Source organism: Hyperolius riggenbachi, chromosome 10 (assembly GCF_040937935.1).
Source record: "Hyperolius riggenbachi isolate aHypRig1 chromosome 10, aHypRig1.pri, whole genome shotgun sequence".
Taxonomy (NCBI): Eukaryota; Metazoa; Chordata; class Amphibia; order Anura; family Hyperoliidae; genus Hyperolius; species Hyperolius riggenbachi.
In genome coordinates this window covers 290,737,163-290,757,234 of record NC_090655.1, presented here as the reverse complement: position 1 = coordinate 290,757,234, position 20,072 = coordinate 290,737,163, and the positions used below count along the sequence as shown (strand labels likewise).

Genomic DNA, 20,072 nt, shown 5'->3' with positions numbered 1-20,072 from the left:
TCACATTACACACATCACACCCCTATTACTCCTCACATTCCCTCTGTACATAGTGTGTTTATACCTCATTACAGGCACACTGTGCAGTCACATTACACACATCACACCCCTATTACTTCTCACATTCCCTGTGTACATAGTGTGTTTATACCTCATTACAGGCACACTGCGCAGTCACATTACACACATCACACCCCTATTACTGCTCACATTCCCTGTGTACCTAGTGTGTTTATACCTCATTACATCCCTGAGGCGCTACACCTGCTATTGACGAAATTCTGTTTTGTCCCCACTTTTATTGCCTGATGAAGCGGGCTGGGCCTGCGAAACGCGTTGCACTGTTTTTGGGGTACCGTATAATAAATGTATTGATTTATATGAAGACAGGATCTCGTGTCTGCTTTTGGGAGGCAAGCTCACGACTTCCTCCAAGCAATTTTTAAAAATTTTATTGACTTTTATCCTGCTGGCGCCTCTGTTCTACATACAAATACCTCATTACAGGCACACTGTGCAGTCACATTACACACATCACACCCCTATTCTAGGGTTGCCATGGTATACCGGTATGATGATATACTGTGGTTTGATTGTGCATGGTAATTATACCATGCACAATCTCGTTTTACCGGTATTTGGGGGCGGGGCTACCGGGGCAGAGCGACATAGCAGCGAGGATGCGACGTAGTGGCCGGCGAACGAACAGCAGAGAGGATAAGCAAATACTCACTGGCCAGCAGCCGGGTCGTCCTGCACGCTGTACGAGCTTCATTCTACTTCCTGTTCTTGTCCTATTTCCCTGAAACAGCACCCCCTGGGTGCTATTACAAGGACATGATGCAAGAACAGGAAGTAGAATGAAGCAGGATGACCCGTCTGACACCAAGTGAGTATTTGTTTTGTACCCCCTGCTGCTGTATCCCCTCTGGCTTTCTCTACTGCGGGCAGCTATCCTGGCTACACCTATCCCTGGCTACCTATGCTGCAGGCACTGATCCTGGCTACACCTATCCCTTGCTCTCTATTGCGGGCAGCTATCCTGGCTACACCTATCCCTGGCTACCTATGCTGCAGGCACCTATCCTGGCTACACCTATCCCTGGCTACCTTTACTGTGGGCACCAATCCTGGCTACACCTATCCCTGGCTCTATATACTGCAGGCACCAATCCTGGCTACACCTATCCCTGGCTACCTGTGCTGCAGGCACCGATCCTGGCTACACCTATCCCTGGCTCTATATACTGCGGGCACTAATCCTGGCTACACCTATCCCTGGCTCTATATACTGTGGGCACTAATCCTGGCTACACCTATCCCTGGCTACCTATGCTGCAGGCACCGATCCTGGCTACACCTATCCCTGGCTCTATATACTGTGGGCACCAATCCTGGCTACACCTATCCCTGGCTACCTTTGCTGCAGGCACCAATCCTGGCTACACCTATCCCTGGCTACCTATGCTGCAGGCACCGATCCTGGCTACACCTATCCCTGGCTCTATATACTGCGGGCACTAATCCTGGCTACACCTATCCCTGGCTCTATATACTGCGGGCACCAATCTTGGCTACACCTATCCCTGGCTCTATATACTGCGGGCACCAATCCTGGCTACACCTATCCCTGGCTATCTATGCTGCAGGCACCAATCCTGGCTACATCTATCCCTGACTCTCTATACTGCGGGCACCAATCCTGGCTACACCTATCCCTGGCTACCTATGCTGCAGGCACCAATCCTGGCTACACCTATCCCTGGCTCTATATACTGCGGGCACCAATCCTGGCTACACCTATCCTTGGCTCTATATACTGTGGGCACCAATCCTGGCTACACCTATCCCTGGCTCTATATACTGCGGGCACTAATCCTGGCTACACCTATCCCTGGCTCTATATACTGCGGGCACCAATCTTGGCTACACCTATCCCTGGCTCTATATACTGCGGGCACCAATCCTGGCTACACCTATCCCTGGCTACCTATGCTGCAGGCACCAATCCTGGCTACATCTATCCCTGACTCTCTATACTGCGGGCACCAATCCTGGCTACATCTATCCCTGACTCTCTCTACTGCGGGCACCAATCCTGGCTACACCTATCCCTGGCTACCTATGCTGCAGGCACCAATCCTGGCTACATCTATCCCTGACTCTCTATACTGCGGGCACCAATCCTGGCTACACCTATCCCTGGCTACCTATGCTGCTGGCACCTATCCATGGCTACCTATGCTGCAGGCACTGATCCTGGCTACACCTATCCCTGACTCTATATACTGCGGGCACCAATCCTGGCTACACCTATCCCTGGCTACCTATGCTGCTGGCACCAATCCTGGCTACGCCTATCCCTGGCTCTATATACTGCGGGCACCAATCCTGGCTACACCTATCCCTGGCTACCTATGCTGCTGGCACCTATCCCTGGCTACCTATGCTGCTGGCACCTATCCCTGGCTACCTATGCTGCAGGCACCGATCCTGGCTACACCTATCCCTGACTCTATATACTGCGGGCACCAATCCCGGCTACACCTATCCCTGGCTACCTATGCTGCTGGCACCAATCCTGGCTACGCCTATCCCTCGCTCTATATACTGCAGGCACCAATCCTGGCTACACCTATCCCTGGCTACCTATGCTGCTGGCACCTATCCCTGGCTACCTATGCTGCTGGCACCTATCCCTGGCTACCTATGCTGCAGGCACCGATCCTGGCTACACCTATCCCTGACTCTATATACTGCGGGCACCAATCCCGGCTACACCTATCCCTGGCTACCTATGCTGCTGGCACCAATCCTGGCTACGCCTATCCCTGGCTCTATATACTGCAGGCACCAATCCTGGCTACACCTATCCCTGGCTACCTATGCTGCTGGCACCTATCCCTGGCTACCTATGCTGCTGGCACCTATCCCTGGCTACCTATGCTGCTGGCACCAATCCTGGCTACGCCTATCCCTGGCTACCTATGCTGCTGGCACCTATCCCTGGCTACCTATGCTGCTGGCACCAATCCTGGCTACGCCTATCCCTGGCTCTATATACTGCAGGCACCAATCCTGGCTACACCTATTCCTGGATACCTATGCTGCGGCCATCAATCCTGGCTACACCTATCCCTGGGTCTCCATACTGCGGGCACCAATCCTGGCTACACCTATTCCTGGCTACCTATGCTGCGGCCACCTAATTCTGGCTACACCTATCCCTGGCTCTCTCTACTGCGGGCACCAATCCTGGCTACACCTGTCGGGCATTTTGTCAACGATTGTACAAATCGTTATTGAAAATATAAAATCAAAAATGTAAAGTTCCTGAAAAAATGGGAGGAGCTTCAAATACAAACATACGCCCAACTGTTTGAGTTTGTTTTTCGTGGGTTTTTCACAGTACTGGTTTAAATATACAAACGTAAACCAATTTATAAAAATATAAATTTAATATCAAATATTACAATATCTCAAAACAATATAGAATTGCAGTTTTGATTCAAAACAAAAACTTGTAAGGTTATTCTTATAATAAGCTGGATAATATAACTTCAGGGAAACAAAGTGTTATTATACGCATTTACCAGAAACACATAAGGCTAAACCATTTAGCAATTAGTCCATAGCTATGATTTCCTGCCTTCCCCGTGCCTGCCTGAGTCTCCTGACTCCCCCGATGGAGTGTCAATAGCGGCGGCAACTTACCTTTGGCAGGCTCCCGCGCTGATCCTAGATCATTGCGCTGCCACCCGCTAGCCTCCTCTGACCATCCCCCCCCCCCCCCCCCCCGCCCGGGTGTAGGAATAAGTAGCGGTAGCTTACCTCTGCAATGCGCCCGCGATGACTGCAAACATATGTCTTCCCGGCACTTTTCGCTCTAGTGACCGGCTTGAACTGATGACGCGCAGTTCAAGACGGAGAGTTGGCAGGCCAACTGAGCACAGTAATACCATGGTCAGTAAACCATTTACCAGTGGTTTTGGCACTGTGAGCAGATGCCAGGTCGTGCTGAAAAATGAAATCTTCATCTCCATATAGCTTTTCAGCAGATGGAAGCATGAAGTGCTCCCAAATCTCCTGATAGCTAGTTGCATTGACCCTGCCCTTTATAAAACACAGTGGACCAACACCAGCAGCTGACATGGCACTCCAGACCATCACTGACTGTGGGTACTTGACAATGGACTTCATGCATTTTGGCATTTCCCTCTCCCCAGTCTTCCTCCAGACTCTGGCACCTTGATTTCCGAATGACATGTAAAAGTTGCTTTCATCCAAAAAAAGTACTTTGGACCACTGAGCAACAGTCCAGTGCTGCTTCTCTGTAGCCCAGGTCAGGTGCTTCTGCCGCTGTTTCTGGTTCAAAAGTGGCTTGACCTGGGGAATGTGGCACCTGTAGCCCATTTCCTGCACACACCTGTACACGGTGGCTCTGGATGCTTCTACTCCAGACTCAGTCCACTGCTTCCGCAGGTCCCCCAAGGTCTGGAATCGGTCCTTCTCCACAATCTTCCTCAGGGTCCGACCACCTCTTCTTGTTGTGCAGCGTTTTCTGCCACACTTTTTCCTTCCCACAGACTTCCCACTAAGGTGCCTTGATACAGCACTCTAGGAACAGCCTATTCATTCAGAAATTTCTTTCTGTCTCTTGCTTGGGGGTGTCAATGATGGTCTTCTGGACAGCAGTCAGGTCGGCAGTCTTACCCATGATTGCGGTTTTGAGTAATGAACCAGGCTAGGAGTTTTTAAAAGCCTCAGGAATCTTTTGCAGGTGTTTAGAGTTAATTAGTTGATTCAGATGATTAGGTTAATAGCTCATTTTAGAGAACCTTTTCATGATATGCTAATTTTTTGAGATGGGAATTTTGGGTTTTCATGAGCTGTATGCCAGAATCCTCAATATTAAAACAATAAAAGGCATGAACTACTTCAGTTGTGTGTAATGAATCTAAATTATATGAAAGTCTAATGTTTATCAGTACATTACAGAAAAGAGTGTACTTTATCACAATATGCTAATTGTGTGTGTGTGTGTGTGTGTGTGTGTGTGTGTGTGTGTGTGTGTGTGTGTGTATCCGAGATGAAAACTAACTATAGCAAGTAACTTGTCTATATATCTTATCTAAAGTTTAGTTTACACAGCAAATCTAGCTGCAAACAGCTTCAATAGAGTATGATTATTTCTTCCTGTGATACAATGACAGCAGCCATGTTGTTTGTAAACATTACACAGAGGCAGGCTTATCTGTATCTTTAGCACTCAACCTGTGAAAAAAATCTTATCCCCCCTCCTCCTCCTCCCCCTATGCCTCTGAAATCTCTGGCTAGTAATACCTCCCCCTCCTCCTGCCCAGACTGAGCTCACATGAGCCTTTGCTACTGTCTGAAAATGCCAAGGCTCTCTGAAAGGCTGTGGGTGAGGCTTTTTTAGTTTATAGGGAATTATAGTATTAAAACAAAAACAAAGTATTTGGCTTGAGGAATGCCCTATAAACAATAGGAAAGGAACACAAATATGCAATGAGTAAAAGTTCATCTTGGATCCACTTTAAAGAGGAACTGTAAGGTCAAAACAATTTATTGCCAGCAGGTAGCCTATGCCCAATTTATAGAGGAAAACCCAGTATTTCTTGATATAAATCCAGCATTTTGCTGGAATTGCACCTTTAAGTTGGAAGCCACGCCCCCTCATGAGGTTGGTCCGCGGCTGTATATTAATTAGGCTTGTGCGCACTGCCTTTTGGGTAGTGACGTCACAGGTTGCTAAGGGGGGGGAGTTGCAGTCTTCACCGTCATTAAGGTGGGACGTGTGTACACTGCAGGAGAAGTTCATCTTGCAGCTTCTGCTGTGATGATTGATCATCCCTCTCTGCCCCGTAAAGCTGCGCTGCCACTATCAGGTCCATGACCTGCAGGTCAGCGACTTGTGTTTAACTCTCCTCATCCCAGCTGGAATCCCTCTCTCGTCAGCTCTTCCTACAGCCGCCGATGATCCTCTAACTCTGCCTGCATGTCGGGTGAATGCACATGACATGCAGGCAGAGCTATAAGATCATCTGAGGCTGTAGGAAGAGCTGATGAGAGGGATTCCAGCTGGGATGAGGGGAGTTAAACACATGTCGCTGGTATGGGAGGGGAGAAGGCTACTGTGTAAACTTTTAACAAGAGGGGAGAGAGAGAAAATGGGAGACAGAGTTTACATCTCCCTCCATGTACATTCTGCACAATTTCCCCTCCTCCTCCCTTGCTTCCTAAGCTGCTCCTCTCTCTGCACAGACTGTCTGCGGCTGGGAAATAAGTGGTCAGAGCAGCAAAGGGAGAGACAATTATTGGGAGAGTGACATTTCACATAGCTGGCCATGACCCTCTCACTATGTTTGTTCTGTACATGTAGTACAGCAGGCATTTGGTGCTTTTCCTTCAAGTAATGGCTCAGGCACATATATGCTGCACTGCTTCATTGCATGGGCTTAACCTTCCTGGTGGTATGATTCGCGCGGCTGCACGGCCGCGGGAGGGTTTTTTTTTTCCTTGCATGTAGCTAGCCTAGCGCTAGCTACATGCTTCCCCCCCCCCTCCCTGCAGCGTCCCCCTGTAGCGTCCCCCCGTAGCGTCAGGCCGGCGCCGCTTTCCCATAAGGAAATCCCGTTCTGAACGGGATTTCCTTGAGGGCTTCCCCCGTCCCATGGCGACGAACGGAATGACGTCATCGCCGTCGTGCCGTCACAGGGAGTCCCGATCCACCCCAAAGCGCAGCCTGGCGGCGATTGGCCAGGCTGTGCAAGGGGTATGCGGGGGGGGGGCGGCCCTGTATCGCGGCGGCGATCGCAATAAACACGCAGCTAGCAAAGTGCTAGCTGCGTGTTTGAAAAAAAAAATTATGCAAATCGGCCCAGCAGGGCCTGAGGAATCCTCCGCGACGGCTTACCGCTAAGGACGTTAAAGGACTTCCGATGTGACAAATATTACTCACCTGGGGTTTCTTCCAGCCCCTCTCAGTCCTTCCCCGCAGCGCCGGTCCACTGCGTTGTCCCGCTGGCCACCAGTAAAGATTGCGACCCCGCCGTCAGGACGTCTCTTCTGCACCTGCGTGGGCTGCGTGTCCACGTCATCTGACACGTACTGCACCTGTGAACAACTACTGCGCAGGCGCAGTACGCTCCAGATGACATGGAAGCGTGGGCAACCCGCTGCTGGAGTCGCGATCTTTACCACCGGGACAATGCAGAGGACCGGGGCTGCAGCAAGGGACTGAGACTGCTGCTAGGGGCAGGAAGAAGCCCCAGGTGAGTAATATTTGTCACATCGGAAGTCCTTTAAAGTGTACGTGAGATGAGACATTTCAGGTACTACAGTTACCTGGGGCTTCCTAGAGGCTGCTCAGTCCCTCGCAGTCTCTGCAGGTGGCTCCTATCCGCCGCCGCATGGGGCGGACTGGCCAGGGGGGAAGGGGGGCAATCTCCCCCCCCCAGGCCAACTTTCATTCAGTGATTTAGGGCTGCCGCAGGGGCGGACTGGCCAGGGGGGGAATCTCCCCCCAGGCCGCCTTTCATTCAGTGATTTAGGGCCAGTCCAGTGTCTGGTGAATTCACGTTTGTTGTTGTAAGGCAATGTGAAACACTAGGCTAGATGATAAAAGTGCAATTAGAGGGCCGGCAAGCTGGTAAATATACACAGCATGATGCAGAGCTCGCCTGGAGGGTCTGTGGGCAAAAATCTGTCTGGTCTCTCCCCATTGTTATGACTACATGTGTGGATAAGGTGTTAAACAAGTTGAAAAGTTTTTGACAGTCCCTAGACTCCAGGAGGGCTGCTTTCTGACTTTTGTGTGAGAGACTGGCAGGGACAGGAGTCCTATTACAGGCAAGTAGCCTCTGTGTGATGTGCAATACAGATAAGCTCTCTGCTCCATCTCAGACTATTCTCAGTCTCTCTCCACTACTCCTCTCTCTGGGCTAGTGCACGCCAAAATCGCAATAGCAATCGCTAGCAATTTGCGAGTGCGATTTTGTGAAGAGATTTTCAGAGCGATTTTTGAATGAATCGCTCCAAAAAAATGCTTCATGCAGCGTGTTTGCGATTTTTAAAAAATCACAACGCTGCTGTGAGAACACCCTCATAGGGTAACATTAGCCAAGGGCTTTTCAAATTTCTGTCGATTTGAAAAACACTCAGAAGCCCTCTTGGTGTGCACCAGCCTCCTTCATTCACCTTTGTTTCCCTCTTCCCCTAGTGCTGGCTGGCTGTGTCTTCTTGTTATACAGGAAAGCTAAATAAAAGTGCAATCCTGGTGAGGCAAATTATTATTATTTAGTATTTATATAGCGCCGCCATCTTCCGCAGCGTTGTACAGAACATATTGTCTTGTCACTTAACTAACTTCTTCCTTCTCTTTCAGCATTTCTCTCCTCACCGTTTCTCCCCTTCTCTGCATAAGGTCTCAGACACGCTATAAGCTCTTTTCTGAGCGATTTTACCGCAATCATGATTTAACCATGATTTTAATGCAAGTCAATGGGAGCCCTTTTTAAAAAGCTCTCAGAAAGTTCTGATGGCTAAAAAGTGCTCATAAAATCGCTTATAGTGTGTCTAAGCCCCTAGTATTTGTACGCTGCGGGTAAGTTGGGCGCCAGGAGCCCCAAATGATGGCTCTTCCTGCTGCCACTAAACCCCCTGGCGGTGTTAAATACTATTCCCCCTCCGAGTCGTTGCAACTCAGAGGGTGGTGTATTTTGGGGTACGGCTATCACCGGAGCCCCGGATTTCCCTTACGCGCTCCGCACAGCATATTATTGCTGCTATGGGTCTCCTAGTTTGGGTAACCGGTGCTGAGCGCCGTGCACCAAAACCACCTGCTTTGCCTTCTCTCTCCAATCTTGTTATTAGAAACCATAATCTAAATTTGCCCATACATGCATCAATTGTTACGGACAGATTCTTTCACTATGATCAGATCATAATGGCTTTTCCACCTGTCAGTACTGAGTATGGATGTGGCCTATAGGGTTTCATACTATAGTGAAGTGGGTCGTGGGCAGGCAGTGATTCACTGCCACTGACTACCAATACAAAGCAGGTAAGCAAGGCATGGATGTTGGGGGGGGAGTGAAAACAGTGATGGAAGGAGGGGTATCGAATCTTTGGAAATTAGCATTAACGAGGCAGGGATCATGGTGCCAGCAGGGAGGTCGCTAAGGATGTGTCTGGTTAAGGGGGAGGGGATATCCGAGGTGGAAGAGGGGCATATTTGAGGGATTAGTAGAGATGGTGGTGAAGGGGAGGAAATAAGTGTGTGTGGGGGAGGAATGAGCTTTGGGGAAATAAAGTGGTCATACATCTGTTGACTTGACAGCCGATCGACCATCCGTTTTGATATTATCGAATCAGATAAAAATTTTGGGTGAAAATTGGTTGAATGTATCAATCTGAGATGTTGGGAAATCTCGGGCCAATGTGGTTGTCAGGTGCGATAATCACGGCATGCAATAACCACGAATGATAGACACGACGTAAACCCCGGCCGTTGTCCCTCAAAATGTATTATGTGCACCCGTTGCCTGTATTTCGCATTGGCCTCCACGTGACTACTGGCATATACAACGCAGTGTTCTCCCCAGAATTATTTTCCAGCCGGGTGGCATAAAATAGTAGCCGGGTGGCATGAAAAAGTAGCCGGGTGGGGCAAGTTGAAAATGCAGGGCAACTCTACTTACAGCATAGTAAGAGGTGAGGAAGTGAGCCGATGGCAGCCGGGTGGTCATCAAATCTAGCCGGGTGGAGCACCCGGCTAAAAGAGCCTGGGGAGAACACTGCAACGTGGGGTGCGTGTGTGATGTCATTTGGGCTGGGGCTGCCATGATAACGGGCCTCTAGTTTGTGTTTCCCCTCCCAGGCCAAAAGGTCCCAGTCCTCCCCATCCCACCGCATGGCTTGATAGCATGGCCGAGTCTTGCGTTGCAGTGTACTCCTCAGAAATATTTTCCAGCCGGGTGGCATGGAAAAGTAGCCGGGTGGTGAAGTAAGGTCACACTGTTTGCTACTGGGTGAGGAAGTAAACTAATACTGAGGGCAGAGGGAGAGTTACGCTGGGTCGGAAGAGGTTGGCACCAAGCTGCGTGGAGAGGGGGACATCTCTTTTGGGACATTGTGAACGCTCCCACAATGCTGCAGGCAGCACATTAGCGATTTTAAACAAATCACAACTGCAGAATTATTGCTACCATAAAGTAACATTGTCCTAGCACTTTGCTGATTACTGATGATCAGCAAAGCGCTGAAACCCCCCTGAAAAGCATTCCGGTATGAATGCCATAGCCCTATCAAAACATGTATGACTGACAAAGACCAGATAACATTCACCGTGCATGCTATGTGCATGACTCCTGCTGCTGGACATACACTAGGAGCCAGAGAAGAGTGCTGACTAACTAATCACACAGGCAGCACCAGGGGTGGTGAGAACCCCAGAAGGGACTTAGTAAAAAATAGGCTAATTTTAAGCACAGTGATTTGTGAGCATATAAGTTAGATTGTGTGTACTAAGCATTATAAAGACAATGCAATTTTCTGTCAGAATTGATAGTCGAATCGATTATTTCTTACAGGTCTGATCTGATTCTCGATCATTTTTCTGATTCATTTTGTATAGACGTGATTAGAAAAGCGATTGGGAATAAGATCAGACTTGTGGGAAATAGATTGGACCGTCAATCAGAGAAAATTGCATTATTGTGAAATAAGCATAACAGCTGAGACCAGGCAGGCTAACTGAACATTTAGCCATCCATGTGCAGATTCTGAAAGCTGGAGAATCAGGGGTTAATTTAAACTAGGGAAAGACATTTGGTGTTAGATTACAAAGGTTTGTGTAGTGAGATAGAAGACTGAGTGAATGCCATGTACCAGACTTCTCTCGCAGCTGGCTGTAAACTGCTCCTTATATCTCTCATGACACATCCCTGGCAGTGTTTAAATGGGGTATATTTTAACTGTTGTAAACTCTCAATGCTTAACCGTTTTGATTTGTTAATGAACCCACAGACACAATAAAGCTTATCTGATGAAGGGAAGGGAGGGGGAGGAGAGGAAGGGGCTTTGTGCTTCTGCACTGACAGAGCGAGAAGGAGGAGAAGAGCGTCTGCCATTGCAGTGGCCCGGGAGATAACCTACTTACTCAGTACTCACTATTCGGAATAGAGCCATGCAAGTCAGTCTCTGCTCCCTCGGTGTACGCCCCGCCCTCCAGCTCCTTCAAAGCTCCCGCAGTCAGACTCCTCTGCTCTGTGCTGTTCCTAGCTTTCCCCGTCCCTCTCCCACGCTGCTGATAGGAAGAATCTGAGGAGGAGGGGGAGATCATGTCTCTGACTGACAGCAGTGGGCTGTCTGCTCTGTGTTGACGCAGCCGCTGCCCGTTGAACTAAATAGAGAAGTGAAGAAGATCAAAGACCTTCAACCAGCCGTGGAAGGAGGCTGTAAATAACGTCCGGGCGGTAAAAGCATTTACCCGGGCGGCCTGCCCACTTAAAGGGCTCTAGGGAGAACACTGCGTTGTCGCACATGTGTGTCTCGGCCAGGCATGCTTCCGTGGCTGGGAGTGTTCTGCACTTGCACAATACGTTCAATGGGCCAGGCTATTGGGCCATACTGTGGGGGACAGGAGCCACCCAGGGAGGTAGCGAGGGGCTGAGCGGCTCTAAGGGGGATAAGTATAAAGCTTGAGATGTCTTTCATCTCAGGTTCATTTTAAATGTAACCCTGAGATAACAGTAATGGGCATATTTATACTTACCTGGGGCTTCCTCCAGCCCTATGAGGTACAGTATGTGGGCTCCCTCGCTGTCCATCAGCCACGCTCTCCTGCACACTCATGTGCACAGGAGGGATATGCGCAGTATGCTCCAGGGCATGGGAGCGTGGCGTGGGCCCGTGGACGAGGCCGCGCATGCGCATAATTGTGCAACTGGTCAAAATACCAGGAGAGATTCCAGGACAAATGACAGATGTTACTTAACTGTCCCTTAGGGGAACTCACAATTTAATACCTGCCATAGACATGTCTATGTATGTATCGTACTCTAGGGCCAATTTAGGGGGAAGCCATCTTGTCTGAGGTGGCAGGAAACCAAAGTGCCCAGAAGAAACCCCACATAGACACGTAGAGAACATACAAACTCCATGCAGTTAGTGCCCCAGCCGGGATCTGTTCCACTATGCCACCATTAGTGCCAATTGTGATACCGGTGCTGCATGTGTCCAAATTTCACCTCACTTCAGATTTCAATGGCACCTACGGTGGTGCCGAAACTTCTGCTGCTAGCAGGTGCCCGAATTTCCCATCACCCTTTCCACGGGCTAAGGCTCCTGGCACACTATGTACATTGTGTTATGATAGAATCGTAACGCAATGCTGCCAAAAAGTGCCACATACGATGCATTGCAATGCATACAGTATAACTAAAAGTAGGATTCACTGCCACTGTAAAGCAGTACATTATCCAAATAACCCATTGCAATGCAATGTGCACAGTTTACTAGCCCCATAGAAACATCATTGCATCGCATTGGGATGCCACGATATTGTGTGTTGTGACGGATCACATTGCATATAGGGGTTGATTCACTATAACAAATAGCGTGCCTTATCAGTTAATGCGCCTTATCAGAGTTAACACGCCTTATCAGAGTGGCATAGTGAGCACTACAAACTTATGTCTGCTAACTGGCAATGATGAGAGCTCCACTCGACCTGCCCTGAGCCCCTGCGGGTCCAATCACTTTTTGGGTAGGCGTACATGAAAGGCTGCATTTTATGTCATGGTTCTTTTACGCAGTGCGCGTTTTTGGTGTATTTGCATTAGCTTTTTTTTTTTTTTTTTTTTTTTACCGCCAATACATCTTTCAAGCGTTTTGCATGCGTTTTAATGCGTTTGCAGTTCGCATTGTGCATTTTTTGCGTTTTATGCAAATCACTAGGAAGACAACAGGAAGCAGAAATACATCAGAAAACATTTTTATTTTTATCAAAAAGGCATAGAAAAACGCATGGAAAACGAATACCATTGCGTATCCATTGACTTTCATTATGTGCGTTTTTGATGCGTTTTTGAAGACTATGCAACACAACCAACGTTTTTGAAAATGCAGGTAGCAAAACCGCATGTGCGTTTTTGATATGCGTTTTTTCCTGCGGCCAATACACTTCCATTTGCGGCAAAAACGCAGCGTTTTCCACAACGCTTGCGTTTCTGCTAAGTGTGCACCCAGCCTTCAGGATATTATCCCCGCACTTTGATTGGCCCAATAGGCTGCCCTTCACAAGGAACTTGACAGACTGCTGGGCCAATCAGTGCGGGGATAATGTCCTTTAAAGTGATTGGACCCGCAGGGGCTCAGGGCAGGACGAGTGGAGCTCTCGTCATTGCCAATTAGCAGGCATAATTTCGTACCGCTCGCTATGCTACTCTGATAAGGCACACTAAGTCTGATAGGGCATGTTAACTAATAAGGCACGCTATTTGTTATAGTGAATCAGACCCATAGTGTACAAGGAGCCTAAGGGCCTGATCCCACTAATGCAGTTGTGTCTGCTTCTGTCTGCTTTTCAGCATCGGTAACATTGGTGTGTAACTGAAAAGCTGACATAACTGTGTCATTGGACTCAGGCCCTTACTGACAGAACGAAAGAAAAATCCCTGCACAGCCTTCAACTGATGGGGTATATAAGAATTGGATGGGCGCTGCTCCACAAGCTGGGTGGTGCCAGCAGATCTATTAGAGAGTACAAGAAAACAGGAGCGCACCGCTGGTGCAATAAACTTTTTTACTTTATGTAGACACGCATTAAAATTACACTTACAGTGTGTAGAATTTAAAAGCGCCTGTCAAGCCTGCCGGTAATCCTCTCCTCTCACCCGCGCTTGGCCTGATGAAGGCGTGGTTAACGCCGAAACGTCGTGACGTCAGACGGCACTTCTGCGACCTGGCTCCGCCCACCACCTCCGCTCCCACGCCAAACAACATCGCACCCCGTCGCTCTGGCCAAGCGCGGGTGAGAGGAGAGGATTACCGGCAGGCTTGACAGGCGCTTTTAACTTCTACACACTGTAAGTGTAATTTTAATGCGTGTCTACATAAAGTAAAAAAGTTTATTGCACCAGCGGTGCGCTCCTGTTTTCTTGTACCCCCTTACTGACAGAACACAGCTTACTCAGGACTCAGGCCCTTACTGACAGAACACAGCTTACTCAGGACTCAGGCCCTTACTGACAGAACACAGCTTACTCAGGACTCAGGCCCTTACTGACAGAACACAGCTTACTCAGGCCTCAGGCCCTTACTGACAGAACACAGCTTACTCAGGACTCAGGCCCTTACTGACAGAATGCAGCCTACTCAGGACTCAGGCCCTTACTGACAGAACACAGCTTACTCAGGACTCAGGCCCTTACTGACAGAACACAGCTTACTCAGGACTCAGGCCCTTACTGACAGAATGCAGCTTACTCAGGACTCAGGCCCTTACTGACAGAACACAGCTTACTCAGGACTCAGGCCCTTACTGACAGAATGCAGCTTACTCAGGACTCAGGCCCTTACTGACAGAACACAGCTTACTCAGGACTCGGGCCCTTACTGACAGAACACAGCTTACTCAGGACTCGGGCCCTTACTGACAGAACACAGCTTACTCAGGCCCTTACTGACAGAACACAGCTTACTCAGGCCTCAGGCCCTTACTGACAGAACATAGCTTACTCAGGACTCAGGCCCTTACTGACAGAACACAGCTTACAGTAAAAACATTGGACCTGTTAAAAGTCAAAGAACCAAAGCCTGCACTACCTGATTGAAAATGTATCCAAGTCAAAATGAAGAAAAAAAGTTTTCACATCCAGCAGCTGCCAAAGGTAACCACATCCACAATTGATTTTTGTATAGAAGTGATCGGAAAATCGACTAGAAAAACAATCGGAAATCAGATCAGATCTGTCAGAAATAATCAATTCTACCCGACTATCAAACAGGAAATAGAATGATGTGTACCAGGCATAAGATGGGGGAGGTATTAGCTTTTTGCAGATTGAGTGAGGAGCAATGAAACAGAAACTTTCTATGCCCCACCCTCTAGGGCCAGTGATGACTAACCTTGGCACTCCAGCTGGAGGCATTGCAATACTCTGACAGCTCTAAGCATACATAGGGGAGTCAGAGGCATGATGGGTTTTGTAGTTTTGTCACAGCTGGAGTGGCAAGGTTAGCCATCACTGCTCTAGGCTGAAACTTGATTCTCACAGTACAGAAGTAGACCTGATCTTCTCTATTCCCCATTCATCACAATAAACCACCTTTTTTCTATTAATTTACCCTGCCGCAACTGCTTCACAACAGCCATTCAATTTTGTTTGTATATACAAACAAACCACTAGCCTCCTAGTTCCCTAACTGCACTTCTCTCCACACAGGCATTGGGCGCCTTATGATGACATCAGTCAGTTAAAAGAAAAAAAAAGGTGGTTACAGCCTTCACTGTATAACAGTTACAACTGCTGGAATAAAGAAAAAAAACCTGTTACTCTGTCAGGAGTAAAAATGGTTCGTCCTATAGGCATTTTTACTGGACATCGCTGAGAGGAATTTTTTTTTCTGTTTACAGTTCCTCTTTAATGACAACCTGATAATAAAGATTAAATATGTTTGACACTCTGACTTTCCTCTTGCTCCATTTTTGCCAACATGATATCTTTGAATTAAAGTGAAGAGTGAAAGTTAAAATTAAATTACAATTTAAATGAAAGTGAAGAATAATCCCTTGCTTCCATTGTCTTGCCCTTGTTTACACTTTACTGCTTTCCATGTTTGGCTAATGCTTTAGCTGTTGGGAGGGTCAATGATTTGCAAATATAATGCAAATGCTTTGCTAATTATATATGCAAAGTTATGCAGCTGCTGCATTTGGTCCATTTCTAATCTGCATAAATTTTGCACCAACTTGGAATTATCAGCAGCTCACTGACCCTCCCTAATGATAATTGCTCCTCCCCTCAGAATTCTCTAACAGGAAGTGATGATGTTTCTCTATTTGCAGGGTGGAGTCCCGGCATCAGGAACCTCTCAGAGACTCGTTGCTCTGTATCCACAGACTGTACAACGGATGATGATGTCACTGGACAAGAGTCTCCTGCAGATATCCTGGTGACCCCAAATATTCCGTCAGACTACCCTCACCTGTCTAACCATGAGGGGCCTCATACCCAGCACAGCTCTCCCCCTGCTGGAGGGTCGTATTCTTGTTCCATGTGCGGGAAATGTTTTATGGGGAAAGCACAGCTTGTCAATCATGAGAAATCTCACACTGCCGGGAAGCCCTATTCATGTGCTGTGTGTGGGAAATGTTTTGTGCGGAAATCACAGCTTGTCGTACATGAGAGATCTCACACTGGGGAGAAGCCCTATTCATGTACGGAGTGTGGGAAATGTTTTGTACAGAAATCAAATCTTTATACACATATGAGAATGCACACTGGGGAAAAGCCTTATTCGTGTGCTGAGTGTGGGAAATGCTTTGTATTGAAATCACAGCTTGTCGTACATAAGAGAACTCACACTGGTGAGATGCCCTATGCATGTGTTGAGTGTGGGAAAGGTTTTGTATGGAAATCACAACTTGTCATACATGGGAGAATTCACACTGGTGAGAAGCGCTATTCATGTGCTGAGTGTGGGAAATGTTTTCTACGTAAATCAGAGGTACAATGTCATGAGAAATCTCACACTGGTGAGAAGCCCTATTTATGTGCTGAGTGTGGCAAATGTTTCGGACGGAAATCACGGCTTGTCATTCATGAGAGATCCCACAATGGTGAGAAGCCATATTCATGTGCTGAGTGTGGGAAATGTTTTGCAGACAAATCTCATCTTATCAAACATGAGAGAATTCACACTGGTGAAAAGCCATATTCATGTACTCACTGTGGGAAATGTTTTGCACAGAGATCAGACCTTACCTTTCATGTGAGAACTCACACTGGTGAAAAGCCCTATTCATGTGCTGAGTGTGGGAAATGTTTTGGAATTAAAGGAAACCTAGTCCAACATGAGAAATCTCACACTGGTGAGAAGCCTTATTCGTGTGATGAGTGTGGGAAATGTTTTGTAAGGAAATCACAGCTTGCCAGTCATAGCAGCTATCACACAGGTGAGAAGCCCTATTCCTGTGCTGAGTGTGGGAAATGTTTTGTAAGCAAATCACAGCTTGCCAGCCATGAGATATATCACACAGGTGAGAAGCTTTATTCATGTTCTGAGTGTGGGAAATGTTTTGCACATTTCTTACAATTTGACAGACATGAGAGATATCACACTGGTGAGAAGCCCTACTCATGTACCGAGTGTGGGAAATGTTTTGTACAGAAATCACTTCTTGTCATACATGAGAGATCTCACACTGGTGAGAAGCCCTATTCATGTGCTGAGTGTGGGAAAGGTTTTGCTAATAAATCCTATCTTGTTGTTCATGAGAGATCTCACACTGGTGAGAAGCCCTATTCATGTGCTGAGTGTGGGAAATGTTTTGTGCAGAAATCATACCTTGTAAGACATGAGAGATATCACACTGGTGAGAAGACCTATTCATGTGCTGAGTGTGGGAAATGTTTTGCACGGAAATCAGAACTTGTCAGACATGAGAGATATCACACTGGAGTGAAGCCCTATTCGTGTGCTGAGTGTGGGAAATGTTTTGTACAGAAATCTCAGCTTGTCAGACATGAGATATCTCACACTAGTGAGAAGCCCTATTCATGTGCTGAGTGTGGGAAATGTTTTGCACATAAATCTAGTCTTGTCATACATGAGAGAACTCACACTGGGGATAAGTAAGGGTCAGTGATAGCTTTGCATCCAGTGAACCTGAAGTGGCCACAGCATACTGCTCTCCATCTCCCCAGCATAGCAGGCAGTAGGGAGGATGGGGGGTGGAGTGCAGCAGCCAGTAACAGGCTTGGGCCTCGATTCAGCAAGACTTATAAAATCAATTACTGACAGCTTGGTAAAATACCAAACTCGATAAGTTGATTTCAGGGTTCATCAAAGTTATCTACAGCTGTTAGCGAGCATTCGGTAATAATTCGGTAATGATGCGATAACACGGAAGAAAGTGCAATTCATGAAAATGAAAGTGGGCGTGGTTTAGCGTTACATTTAGGATTAGTTATCTCCTTCCCTGCTCTGTCGTTATTCCTGTCAGATCATTGCTGACAGAGAAGATGGAGACATTTGAAGTGGTTATGTATCAGCTGAGAGTGATTCAAAGGTGCAGAAGGGCCAGAATAAGGTCTAGAACTACATCAATTTGCAAGAGAATGGATTTATTTGCTATAACAGGACATCTCTCTTGAATCATCCTGTAAGAGAACACAGGCAGTGCCAGGGTTAACTAATTTGCTAGCTGCACTACATTTTTATAGAAAAGTCTCCTATCAAGCCATAGCTGGTGAAATTGTGGGATTGTCCCAAGCCACTTCCAGAATCCTGGTCCAGGTGTTAAGCCCTATTCGGAATGTTGCTACGTAGTGTTCAAAGGACTGCCTTTTACCCAGAATTTCATGGGAATCTTATGGCCTTGTGTTAAATTACCGCTGTAAAATAGAAATCTCGTCAGGTTACCGAATGGTTACTGAATTGTTATCGATATTTTATCGAATTCGCACCGAATGCTGAAAAACCTTGATGAATACAACTAGAAATCGATAAACTTCAAATTCGGTAATTTAACAAACTGGAAAAAGTTATCACAAAGAGAATGATGAATCGAGGCCTTGGTCAGTTCGGCTCATTCCTCTCTCATCACTGGGAAGAAGCTCTATTACTGCACTGAGCGTGGGAAATGTTTTGGCCATAAGGGTTGTTTTCCAGTTATTCCTTGCTCGATGCACATGGCAGCATTTTTTACCCAGAATCCCGAGGACTGTCATGCTGCTCAGTGTAATGTTTTGTTAAGCGTCAACCACTTCTTGCACTAACTATAGTATATCTATGCCCCTTAGTGTAGATATATATACCTCCCCACGATCACCCATTGGGCGTGCTCTTGTGTGCAGTTTTATCGCCGCACGTTGATACAGTGATCGGCGGATGGGAACATTTACCATTCATTGATCAAAGTGTCTTCAATTAATGATCACTATCATCGGTGAGATGCCGGATCTCTGACAAAGTGCAAATAAAACCACACAAACAGCACTTCCTGCTCACAGCACACAGGAATAAAGTGAGAAGACATTCAGAGGCCAAAAAGGTAATAAGACACCCACAGTATTTATTTACAGCAAGCAAGCAGAGTCAGCACCACCTACAGCCTGACAAAGGTTCGGTCTTTTGAGAACCGTGCATGCGCAGGACTTTGCGTGAAGTCGCCGAGCTAATAGGGCTGCCAGGACGCCACGGAGAGGACTCAGAGGACGCTGAGGGACCTCACGGGCTATGGGGGGGATGGAGGAAACATCAGATAAGTTCAGAATTGCTTTTAACCACTTGAGGACCCACCCTTTACCCCCCTTAAGGACCAGCGCTGTTTGTTGTGATCTGTGCTGGGTGGGCTCTGCAGCCCCCAGCACAGATCAGGGTGCACGCAGAGCGATCAGATCGCCCCCCCTTTTTCCCCCCCTATGGGGATGATGTGCAGGGGGGGGGGTCTGATCGCTCCTGCGTGCAGGCTAGTTGCGGGGGGGGGGGCACCTCAAAGCCCCCCTCCGCAGCGACATTCACCCCCCTCCCTCTCCTACCTCTCCCCCCGGTGATCCGGGCTGCACAGGACGTCCGTCCTGTGCAGCCAGTGACAGGACGTCCCCTGTCACATGGCGGCGATCCCCGGCCGCTGATTGGCCGGGGATCGCCGATCTGCCTTACAAATGTAAACAAAGCGGATTATTTCCGCTTGTGTTTACATTTAGCCTGCGAGCAGCCATCGGCGGCCCGCAGGCTATTCACGGAGCCCCCCCGCCGTGATTTGACAGGAAGCAGCCGCTCGCGCGAGCAGCTGCTTCCTGATTAATCAGCCTGCAGCT

General features: G+C 47.8%; 1 protein-coding gene across 1 annotated transcript in view; it reads left to right on the top strand.

Annotated features, from left to right (window-relative positions):
• The window catches only part of LOC137537292 (zinc finger protein 208-like), a 121,333-nt gene that overhangs the window by 22,722 nt on the left and 78,539 nt on the right, over positions 1–20,072 (top strand). The window contains exon 5 of the mRNA XM_068259370.1: positions 16,094–17,882. Coding sequence (XP_068115471.1) covers positions 16,094–17,882 — 1,789 coding nt within the window. The remainder of the gene's footprint in view (positions 1–16,093; positions 17,883–20,072) is intronic.